Source organism: Brachyhypopomus gauderio, chromosome 2, assembly GCF_052324685.1.
Source record: "Brachyhypopomus gauderio isolate BG-103 chromosome 2, BGAUD_0.2, whole genome shotgun sequence".
Classification (NCBI taxonomy): Eukaryota; Metazoa; Chordata; class Actinopteri; order Gymnotiformes; family Hypopomidae; genus Brachyhypopomus; species Brachyhypopomus gauderio.
In genome coordinates, this window is record NC_135212.1 from 18446892 (window position 1) to 18459485 (window position 12594).

At 38.6% G+C, this 12594-nt stretch overlaps 2 protein-coding genes across 3 annotated transcripts in view; one reads left to right on the forward strand and one right to left on the reverse strand.

Moving 5' to 3' along the window:
- Positions 1–8212, forward strand: rec114 (REC114 meiotic recombination protein). The gene is made up of 7 exons (XM_076989456.1): positions 1–273; positions 951–1040; positions 2678–2761; positions 3373–3552; positions 5056–5127; positions 5380–5545; positions 6711–8212. The coding sequence occupies exons 1-6, from the start codon at positions 172–174 to the stop codon at positions 5542–5544; spliced, it is 693 nt and encodes a 230-aa protein (XP_076845571.1). The 5' UTR covers positions 1–171; the 3' UTR covers position 5545; positions 6711–8212.
- The window catches only part of nptnb (neuroplastin b), a 24478-nt gene continuing 17613 nt past the window's right edge, over positions 5730–12594 (reverse strand). For both annotated transcript variants that reach the window (XM_076989446.1, XM_076989437.1), the window contains 4 exons: positions 12230–12503; positions 7428–7449; positions 7158–7236; positions 5730–6770 (listed from right to left, as the gene is read on the reverse strand). In XM_076989446.1, the coding sequence (XP_076845561.1) occupies positions 7176–7236; positions 7428–7449; positions 12230–12503 (357 nt within the window). In that variant the 3' untranslated portion in view covers positions 5730–6770; positions 7158–7175. The remainder of the gene's footprint in view (positions 6771–7157; positions 7237–7427; positions 7450–12229; positions 12504–12594) is intronic.

Consider the following 12594-nt stretch of genomic DNA (forward strand, 5'->3'; position numbering starts at 1 on the left):
CTCACTTGGTGGGAGGTTAATCCTACACGCTTGTGAGGTTTTAACGTGGTCGTTTTACACCAGGTTAGACACACGTTAATGAGTTAATCTAACACATGTTTTATTAGACCTGTCGAGCCTGAAGGGCTGAAACGTCTTTACGTTACGAACATCTTGAGAAGATAGTGAAGTATGTCCCAAAAAAACACAATAGCCAGAGCCGCTTGGCCGTTAAAACGGTATGGACGTGTTGTACCAAGAGCCAAAGACAGCGGAGGCAGCTCTGCTTGGAAGGCAAGTTAGTTAAATAACTAGTTAATTAAGTTAGTTAACCAACTAGTTAAGTTAGTTAGCCAACTTGTTAATTAAGTTAGTTAACCAACTAGTTAATTAAGTTAGTTTACGTTAGGAAGCACAACGGCTACCCAGTAAAATAGGTCAAAACTAGCTAGCAAGCATTTAAATCTGTCAAACGACCTCAACCTATATTACTATACATTACTGAGTAATTACCAGGGTCAGTTTTTGCTGATATGACAATTTATATTAATTCGTTTAAAACAGAAGAATGATTTCTTAATTTTCCTTGCTTCCACAGCCAAATATCGTACACTTAACTAGAAAACTACCTGGATATCCAGCTAACCTGGTACGAAATAGCTAACCGCTAGCTAGCGAGCCAGCTAGCTACTAATTTGGCTATGACTAACTAGCTAACTTAAATACATTTATTTCTATTTTGTGAGTCGTCAGTTTGAGGATGTGTCGATAATTAACCCTAGTTGGTTAACGAAGTGAGCTATCCAGTCACAACACTCCAACGCGTACTGGCTTACTGGGCTGTTAAATGTTAGTTGTATGAAACTGCGAGTTTTTAAGATTAAAATGTTACTCGTTGCGTTTTACCCTGGCTTAGAGTCATAAAAAATCCACCATATTATCGTGTATAAACTAGTTTTCCTTCCTTAAAGGTGTTGGAGTCCAGTGAAAGCGCAGGGAAGCTGGAGCTGGTGATACTGGAATCTGGTCATCTACTGGTCTCACAGGCACAGGAGCTGCTGGTAAACTGTCCTAGAGATGCAGCTCAGGCCATGCATGTTTTAACCTCAGACCTTGGCAGGTGTTATTTCAGTTTATCTGCAAAGTTAAATGGAAAATGACATTTGAGTCTACAGTAGCCTATGATGTTATTATCACCATTTGAATGCACAATGTGGCTTATGCTCCCTGTGACAGACATTCGTTTTATCCAGACGGCAGGGGGCACATAAAACCCATCATAACTGCTTGGCTCTGTGAACATTCAGGGGAAGAACAGTGTTGCTCTTCATTCCGAGAGGGAACTGCCTAATCCCCCTTCTTCCTGCTCCCCTGCCTAGCTCCCTAAAGGATTGGTGGGCTAAGTGCTTCTGAGCGTCTCTTCCAGAAAAAAGCAGGAATTATGGCCTTATAGCACGTCTCTCCGTGATGTGATGTAGAGGAGCTAGGGGAGTGAACACCGCTTTCATTCTGCGCCATTTGGTGTCATGCAAGGCGACCTTACGGTTCAGGCCAAAGCTTGAGATAGACCTTGTTGAAATATTGGATTGTGTAACCTTAATGCATGATATTCCTTAGTAATGTTAGCTGTGTGTAAAGGTCAAGCAGATCCATTGCTGGATAAAAAAATAAAAATTTGAACCAGTATTTTCATGTAGTAGTTTGTTAATGAAGAGAGCGGTTAATGAGTTTGTGTTTTTGTGAGAAAAGAGAAGTAGGTTGTTTAGGGGTTTGGGGTAGAGTGGTAGACGTTTCTTTACTTGCACTACAAATCAGGGGTGGGTTTCCCGAAACGTTCGTAGCGCTAAGTACTTCGTAACGTCGTATGAAACGTATGAGGTTAAGAAGTACTTAGCGCTAAGAACGTTTCGGGAAACTCACCCCAGAGCACTAAGTAGGTGTGCTGAAAAACATTATATAGCTATAGCCTGTTTGGATGCTCTGCTTTGTAATCCAAGTCTTTGGATAAAAAACTGCAATAATAATAATTTTTATGACTGGACATTTTGGTATACTGTACTGTATACTGTACTGTACTTGTAATTTAATAAATCAAGATACATTAATTTTCCTATTTAAAACAGGTTGGAGTTATGGGTAAAAATGAAAGGTTGCATAAAATATTTATACAGAAATTAAAATAACTATAACTTTTTATGACTTTCCGAGCACTATATGAAATGCTGATCAAACCTTTTTTGATAAACCTATTCTGATAGCTGTGCTGTAGCAGTAAGCAATTCATGTTTTGGAAGGACATTGTCAGGCTCATTCTGGCAATGAGGACATTTCAGCTTGTTTCTGTGACTCAAGGTCTGTGAAGTGCCATAGGAACTGAAGTTTCTGTGGATGCAGACCCCTCTGCTGGAACATTGGTGTAATATCAGCCTAGGCTCATGCTGAATTATTGGTCTTTTTGGCTTTTTTATTGAGGATGCATATTGGGCAGCAAAAGTCTGTAAATGTGTTGTTGGCTGTTCTCAGTCACTAGTCATTGGGAGTCAGTGGTATTTTCTTTATTTCTTGCCCCTGCCATGAAGGTACCCTATCTGTGTGATGAATGTGTGATATAGACTATAGGACAGTGCTAGTTTCCATGTGATATTTGACATTTCATTCCCCCCCATATTTGTTGTATATGATTTTTTTACTTGTTCAGGAGGGGTTCTCTCTTCTCAATGCTAGAAGTTTTCTAAAGGTCCATCAGAAATCAGACAGTCTTCTTTTCCATCTGACGTTGAAGGTAATAAATAGAAAAAAGCTTGTGCAGTGTATTTATGGATGTGAGCGTGTTCATCTTTGTCAAACAAAATGTTCTGCTGAAATGAGGAAAAATGAATTGCATTACAGCAAGGCATAAAGTCAACAGAGATGAAACAGCCTGTGTGTTGTAGGAGTTAGTGCTGCTTTATTGTCTTTTATAGCCTTGAAATATAAGCATATGCCTATTTGCAAGAACAGTGATTTCTGAATGACTTTCAACTAATAGTTCAAAGTCATGTGTGGTTTGGGGTTTGTTAATTAAGACAATAATTTACTTTGCATCATGTCTATATAACTGGAAATGACTACCTCATGAATACTGATGAACTGATGTAAAAAAGACAGATAATATATGGCAGCATAATTCACAGGCTATAGATTGCATACACTGCATACATTTTGTACAGAAATTGAGCTGGCACAATTTTAACAATGTTGCCTTCAAGCCTGTGGTGTGTGTGTGTGTGTGTGTGTGTGTGTGTGTGTGTGTGTGTGTGTGTGTGTGTGTGTGTGTGTGTGTGTGTGTGTGTGTGTGTGTGTGTGTGGATGTATGAGACTATTTGGCTTATCTGTTTATCTGTTTTTACACAGGGAGAGAGCCGTATGATAAGACTGCAATTTGATGGCAGTAACAGATCTGAAGCAGTAGATTTATGTAGGAAAGCCGTAGAGAGACTTCAGGAATATCTCCCTGTAGGCACAGATGAGCACTGTGTGCCTCCCCCTTCAACTCACACCAGTGAAAGTGCACCATGTGACCCTCAAAAGCAGGTACTGTACATGAACATGGAACACGCTGAAACCTATAGATAGGCAGAAGATATAACAGTAGCAAGAAAAAACTATGAAAATCCTGCTTTTTTGTTCAGTATTGATAAATAATACATTTGAGTGTTATTCATTTGAGCAAATGGTCTTTTTTTTTTTTTTTGACTTGCTTAAAGATCACATTACATTTTCATAGATAATCAGTGCAGATATCTAGGTTCTTCCAAAGCATTCAAATCAGTTTTTTGTGGCCAGGGAAGTGACCTTGGCAGAGGAGTCACATGGGTTGTGGGAGGTTGTGGAGTATGTGGACGTCTGTATTCAGCAGCACGTGAAGGAGGACTGGCAAGCAGTGATGAGCTTGGGTAGCATGAGAGGTCCGCATGGGCTGTTTCACCTTGATGTCATCCAGGAGGAATGACAATTTATTATGACAGGATATTTATTAAATCAGAGAATCATCCAGTATTGATATTGTGGAAGTCAGTAATATGCAAATGAGCTCAAAAGCCAATTTTTGTGTGGTTATTTGGAACATTGTGACTGGTCTCGCATTTTCCAAATAAGTGTTACAAGGTCTTTTGTTGAACTGCCAAATTTACATGTACTGTATATCTTGAGTGTATATACACTCACCGGGTACTTCGTTGCACTATTACCAGGTGTAATTCTTCTGGGCATTGACTCAACAAGGTGTTGGAAAGAAACGTTCCTGAGAGATTTTGGACCATGTTGACATATTAGCATCGCATAGTTCCAGATTTGGTAGCAGAATTGTCAGTTGCACTCCCAGAATATAGGTACACTGTGGCCATAAAGGGATAGACATGGTCAGCAGCAATTCTCCATTAAGCTGTGGCGTTTAAACAATTGTTTTTAAGGGGCCGAAAATGTGTCAGGAAACTATCCCTGACACCATTACACCAGCACCACCTGTCTGAACTGTGGAGATACTGCGGATATAATCACCTTGAAGTGGCCAATGGTTGTGGCATTGTGGTATGTGGTTACATAGGCAGTGGCCACCCTTTGGCTTGTAGATGTGTCCTGACACTGACCTTGCTGATAACATCTGACATCAGCTGCAACTGCTTGCTAGCAGCCAAGTCTACTGCATAATTAATGGAAAAATATGGCAATTATTTTTCTGTGGACTGTGGACTGTATTAATGCTCATCCATCCTGGACTGTAACAGTGGGGAATATGAAATATGGACATTTTCTTCCACTAGATGGTGCTCCTGGAGCAATCTGCCAAAAAGCATAACTAGATTCTGTTGCAAATCATGTGTATTGCAGTTTTTCCTGAAAAAAAAACTGTTGGGTGAGGGTGGGTTGCATTTTGAATCTCACAACCAAAAATACATTGTTGAAACATGGCAAGTGAAGGGACTGGAAGTGTTACGAGATCATTCAATTAGTAATGAGCTTATTGATTGGCTGGGTAGCCCCTCGGTGTGAGACCTGAGACTGTAATGAATGGATCTATTCCTGTGTTCTCTTAAGACTCCTATAGATGCACTGCAGGACGGCCCAGATGTCATCCAGGAATCTCTGACCATTAAGCAGCTTTCTAAGGTACTGCCAGAGACTTGCAATTGATTAAGAGGGCACTGATTGATACTGCATAATGGATGATATTTTCAGACGAGACTGAATAGCTCTTTATTCTCTGCCAGTGAAGGTACCTTTGTTATGACTGTAGATATGACAATAAGAGAGCATAATGTCACTTTCAGTTAAATTTGGAGGCGTTACCCCTGGAGCTTACTGCTACAGAGGTAGTACTATTTTTACATGCAATTAGAGGGCCAATTCTTTTGTCTTTAGCATTTCCTGGGCCAACATGAGCTGTCCCTGCCCTTGGCGTACCGTCATTGTACGGTGCCCCCTGGTGCTGTGGAGGAGCTGTTGCGCCTGTGTCTGCTTGACTCTGGCTTCCCTGCCTTTGTGGAAGAGGTGGAGAACAACCTGAAGGCGTTGACGGAGGAGTGAGGTACAACGTGAACGATGGTTTCCAGCAGATACATCCGCTTTGTTGCTATGAGTCATAACATTTGTTTGTATTTGCACTGATTTTTCATAATTTAACATGGCGCGTACCATATGTTACAAAAACATGTTGTTGTTACCCAGATGTTCAATAGTTCTGTTCAGTGAAACGAATCAAACACATGAGCTCATATTTTTGGAGCCTTTATTTTAAAAAGAACAGTTGGTCTCACACAAGTATTGTAATGGCTTTAGCTCCAGCAAGTGCCACCTTTATATATTGGTCCAGTTGCACTGCAACACACTGATATGCCATTTTCTGTAGGAGGAGTAGTCACACAACTACAGCAGTGCATTTATGCTATTCCTGCATCCTGATGATCCCACAACATTTAAAGCTTAGTCTGTGAAACTCATCAAAACAAATGCTCCCCACCTTACAATTGTCAATAGATCTATTTGAATACATATTGCATAGGATAATAGCCATGCTGTACAAGAATCATATCTGACTAAAAAGAAACTTGGTTTGGAGGACATAGAGAATAAAAAAAAGATATATTCTTTGCTTTTTACAGATGCTATTATAATATTTGAACACTTAAAGAGCGTAACCTGTACAAGACATCTAGGTAACTCTAGAAAATAAATAACATTTATCCTTTTTTTAAATTCTTTAATACATAGACAATTCTCCTTGATTAAATACTGTTCTGGCATTCACACCTTGGCTCTGGAAGTCCAGCTTTAGATAGAACACCTTTGTTTAATTTCATGAATTTATGATAAACTGTACAAAGAACTCAATGAGCATATCAGAATTTTCTTTCCATTTGGTGACAAAAACAAAGGGTAATTATTTTCGATGCAACACCACAGAAATAAATAATTTAAAAAAGAACCGTCATTAGGATATGTCACTGCATGCATTCGACACAATATGTAAATATGAGAAAGGATATAGGATGACATGGTAGAACGAAATTTAACAGCACACGGAGTAAAAAGTTATGTGCACACCTTTTGAATGGTTTGAATCACCCATGCCCAGACACCGCACATGGGTAGCCTGAATAAGGCATGCTTAAGACAGTCCTTATTGTTCTGTTCTGCCAGTGTTGTGCTGTCATTGTTTTCGTTCACTGAGTGAGGCAGGATATGCTTTTTAGAAACGGCCAGGAGACTCTCCTCTCCGTGGATACCTTCATACGGTCGAGATGTGCAGTCTTCTGCGGAGCAGGAAGCAAAGACAGCATGTCAGGGGCAAACAACACAACTGCACATTGCCTTATTGCCCTTTTCCTTTTGTGCACCTTTTTGAACTTGAGGTATGTTGAGGCCGACGGTGATAGTAACGTAAAGCTACGGTGTGGTTGGAGGTCATAGTTTATTATCGACGTGTACATAGGTGACTGTTCATTTTTTTATGTATGCTTGTGTCTCTTTTAACACATATACATATAATAGTTTATAAATACAGTACTGATTGAAATAGAAAATAGATGTTTATGACATTGTTACCAGTGGGATACTGGAACCAGTGTGATTCCTGTGAAGTACGCTAAATAAAGTCTGTTGGTGTCCTACAGCACTAGAAGTTATGCAGCATTGCTCACTTTCCAAAGACTGTTTTCTCAGTTATTGTTCCGCTGTCTCAGGTTTTTGTCTTTGTGGTTGTTGGTAGAATTTGTTTTTCTGTGAGAGAGAGAGAGAGAGAGAGAGAGACAGAGAGAGAGAGAGAGAGAGAGAGAGAGAGAGAGAGAGAAAGGGAACAATGCTTCCCGTTTAGTAGATTATTTTACTTTTGTACATTATTTTGTCATAATGAACACTTAGGATGTTTAATATGCAGTCATATGTAACAGATGTGTTAAAACATATCTTACATTGTTCCGACTGGTTCATCATCTTCAGTAGGTACAGGCAAGTAGGAAAAGAAAAACAATAAAAAACTTAATCTTTAATTAAAAACTTAATTCAATTAAAAACATTTTATCAAATGAACAGTATTCCAAATCCTTTGTTTGTTTTATAGTCAATTATAGTCTTAAGATTCTTTGTTCTTTTCTATAAGATGTCTTATAAAGTGTACATGGCATCAATGAGATGAAAAACATGAGTGAGAGGGTTACATTTCATATGGAATGCGGGAGTGCCTGTAGATCTTTGTGTGGTTTTATAGTTTAGCCTAATGTCCACTAATGGCATGTCTGCAAGACTTGGAATGAAGTACTGTAAAGATTTCAGTACTGATGCTTAAGTAGCTCTGAAAGATATCAGCGAAACCTTGAGTCATTCAATGGTTTTCACCTTTTGGGTGAAAATGGTCTACCATGAGGCATAAAATCTTGACATAACCATTTCAGACGGAATGAAAGTACTTGGTTAGTGTGTGAGACTGAAAACAGAGCATGCATCCGCACCCCGAGGGCAGCAGCATTCAAGAGTGCATTACACCACATAGGTTATGAAGTTATATTTGGAGACAGGACAGTATGGCTTCTAGACAGTAATTTGTTAGATGCTTAAGCTCAACTAATATACAGCAGGTTGATACACATTCAAGCCATTCCCATCAAACCCAGGCAAAATCTTTGTTAAATTTATGAATAATTTTCACATGACCTTTTACAGTTTGTCAAATGGTAACAAATGTAGCTCTTTAGATGAAGCACATTGTAACGGGGCTCGCGCCCCGGAGAGCGGAGACGGACACAATCGCTGAGAAGAGCGAGATTTATTGCAGGGCATTCCATAATCGTCATCACTAAAGCAGTCAGGGGTCATAACAGGAGGGCAGTCCGAATAACACAGATACACGGGCATAACGGAAACAGGGCAAACACGAGCAAGGCAGGGAAACACAGAGAACACGAACCACAGGCGAAAGACAATCCAAACTGGTACGAAAAACCAACATCCAAAACAACCGACAAGGGACAAGGGAGACTCAGGGGCTTATATACATGGAACTAGACAAGGATCAGGTGCAAACAATGATACAGGGGCGTGGTAACTAACAAGGGATTCATCAAAACTAACGAGCAGGGCGGGACAAACGGGCAAGAACACAGACACGAGGGAACCCAGAGTGACAGCTAGGAGAGGGGGTGTAGCTGCACGTGACACACATGTAAAAAATATTACGAGAACCTTGGCCTCACATAAATTCTAGGTTCACAAACAAACAAAACATGGACAAGTATGCTGGCCATTATCCTAGGAACTGTTACGCATAATTGTCTTGATGTTAAATATGAAAAACAAGCAAACAAAACCCCTGAATTATAAAATAATTGTGAGGAATTTAAAAGTATTATGTCCCTATCTCTGATTCTGTCAGAAAGACTGTGAGCAGATATAATACTCTTAATCATACCCCCCCCCCCCTTTTCTTTGTTAACAACACATTTTTCAAAAAAGTCAAATAAAAATCCACAGTGGAGAAATTCTGTTTCAGTGGTTTGCATGTTTTCATTGTAGTTTTCTGGATATCATATGAAAGGATTATAGTAATATGAAATCCTGGGGCATTGGGAGATTCAAAGGGTGAAGAAGACATATGTAGAGTGTGTAGTATAGACTTATAGTCTTGATATAATATCTAAGAAAGAATTGTCCTTTATTGTGTATCTCTATTTGATTTGATACAGTTACAGCAGGACTTCTAACAGCCTGAAAATGTGTATAAAGATCAGCAATTGATGTGGAAAAGGGCAGTTGCGTCTTTTTTGTAAACAGTGGTGACTGTTTAGTACTCCTTAAGAAGTTTGAAGTTACCTCTGAAAGTTTCAGAAAAAGTCACTTAAGAATAATGAAAGAATTGTTGCTAAGCGTGCACCCACATCAGACACGTCAGAGGCGGATTGTCCAAAATGAGATGCAACAAAATAAAGCAACAGAAATACTTTTGTTGACTGTACTAAATTAAAGGTTTTCCAAATTAAATAATTGTATTAACTTGTGTTAACATCATGGTCTGGATGGAGAGAAGACAGAAACTGACATGCAAATTCTCAAACTTACCACCAACAAAGAATATGATGCCATTTGGAGAAGAAAAAAACAGCAATTTTAAACCCTTTTTATATACAAACTCAATCTCGGTCTAATTGAAAAAGCAGACATGAGCTATTGCTAAGTAGTACATGAACCATTTCGATGTTACATTTAGTTTACTGTAATCTCCCATGGACTGATACAGTGCAGTCTTTTCTGAATCCAGTTCCCTGTTTGATTGTTTGCAGATATGCTTAAATTTATCATGTTTTAGTTAGCCAGATCATTGTGCTCGCTTTTCTGCAACACTCATTTGTTAGAGTCTGTTGTCTGCCATTTGAGCACAAGTGACCTCATTTAGCCTAGCTAACGGCACATTGTGACCTCAAAATCTGACAAATGCAATATTCGTCAGCTAAACCAGCTAGTTTTTAAAATTTATTCATGCATTTATTTCATGGCCTGCATTCATTTAAAATTCTACTTGGTACATGAAATTGAATAATGTTGCTAAAAAGTTTCTGTTACTTTTTAGAACAATAAGTAGGCCAACTTGTAGAATTGTGGTAACATTTTAGAGATACTAAAAAAATGATAAAAAAGCACTGTAAAATTATCTTGCATTACATCAACTTTTATAGTTATGTTGGGACAAATTGCTGTTGGTGCAAGCAAAAACAGCTACACAGCCACACTAAGACAAGCTCTTCAATTTTACAAAACATTTGAAGTGTAATGTTTAAGTTGTTAAAACTGGTTTTGCTGTAAGACAAAGCCCCGTGAGATCTGAAACACTTGGCACTTTCTGCGTATCAAATGTTTCTGGATGTAATGTCACTTGCAAAAAAGAACAGAATGTTATGGTAATAAATAGAATATATTAAAAAATAATAAACAGTGATTATTTACTGAGATGAGGGAACTATTTCAAAGGAATAGTATTAAACAGTTTTCCCAAGAATTGGTTCCAGATCGAACGGCATGCACAGATCAAAGGAAACAAAAACAATGTTAATGGTTTCAGAGGTTACACAACCAGAGCCTTTGTTTTAAGAAAAGGATCATTGTCTGTCTGCTTGAATTAATTAATAACCCTCGTAAAGTCATGTGAGTCTGTAAACCACTTTACTGCAGTTGGACAATATTGTCCTTTTGTACTCTTGAAGTCAATTTGCACTATATTTAGTCCTATTTGGTTTATCAGTCCATATTTGGTTCCTGCCCCATTCTATGTAAAAATGCAGAATTTTGCTGTGAAATTGCCAATGCATCTTAATTATTGCTTATGCATGCAAGGTGTTATAGATTATTTCTGTTGTTACATGTTATCACGCAATGGCAGGATTCCGAAACCGGAGTTCATTTGAATCACGCTTTATTACAACACAGAGCTGCGCATTTGCGCTTAACACAACATGTAACAAACATGGAGCTACTCAGACAAAAATGAGTGACGAACACTATATCGACACGCATTAAATACTATAAAAATAAACAAGACCCATGTGCCACACATAACCTTGATGAGACAAGCCACAAGTGAGACAGATGGGCACATGCACATTGAACCACACTCAAAGGAAATACATATATGGACATAAACAGACGCAGACTACATACACACACTGAGGGGTCAGGGGCTGTAACGTGATACGTAAAATAATTTCATAAGTGGATCGTCACTGAGGCAGCATATGTTTATAGGTAGTATGTCTGTTTCTGGAATTTTGTGTAGTCACAATGAGTACTGACCATGTCAAGTACCAAGTATACCAGTTTACTTGAAATAAGGAATTTTGTTTAAAATATGTTATAATAAATATTATGAAGATATATCTGTATTTGAATCAATGGATAATAATGCATGTGTTTTTAAATCTTTGTATTTGTGCAACATCATACCACTCAGTTCATTTAAAGGGTAACTCTAGACCACCCCTGGCTCTGAGGTGCCCTAATGCTTAGCTGCAAAGGTCAAATTAACATGCATCTGCGCCTCACAACTACTAGCTCTTTGAGACAGCCATGTGTTAGCGGCACTGAATCATTGGCTCTGGCCTAGAATATTATACTGTGTCCATTCCTCTGATGACAAGTACGACAAAAAAAGGTTACTGGATATTGAATTGAAAAAACATGTACATGATCACACAGAAATAGATACTATCCAAAGTCACATTTAGGCACAATATTTGCTAAGCCTTGGCTTTCAAAGCCAGTCAGTTCTTTATGTTTACACCTGCTGCTAAAGTATTCACTCCTAAAATAACACCAAGTCTGCTAAAGCAGATGTCATTATTCCCCACGGGGCCTTCTCTGACTCTGTTCTTAAACATTCACAATGATCCCATACTGTTATCAAACACATAAACACTCTAATAAGACCTGCTTTGAGCAATCTCACAATAGGTTTTTTAGGTCCTAAATTTACTACATTATCAAACACCCCAACTTAAGGATTTTCAAGTATTTTCATTTCATTTCAAGTAGTAAAGTATAAAAAAAAGTACTGTGTCAGCAGGAATTAAACACAATAGTCTCTTTGGCTTGGACAAAGCTGGCTGTATCATTGTCCTTGTATCATTGTCATTTCAGATAATTAGCATTCTCCACTAAATTGTGACATTTCAACATGTTCTCAAATGTATTATATAAAACATAGAAATAATTGTGATTTAGTGTTGCCTACCGTCTGTCACTTCATCTGGCCTCTTGCGTTTCTCATAAACAACAATGATGACCACCAGGATGATGATTTCAGCTAGTACACCCAGGAAGGGCCAGAGTGGGGCCAGGTGACTACGCACCCGCAGGATGGATGTTGATTCTTTAGACCCGATAACGTTGGTGGCATTACACACATACTCGCCAGGGTCCTTGCTGATGTCGAGATTTAGAATAGTCAGTTCCGAGTAATTTCCTTTGCTGCTGATGAAAAAGCGTCCGGTACTGTTGTCAATGTCCTAGGGAGTGAGGAAAATGGAGAATAACAGAGATCTGAAGAGAACCTGTAATCATAGGTACTATGAATTACATATCACCATGTAAATATGA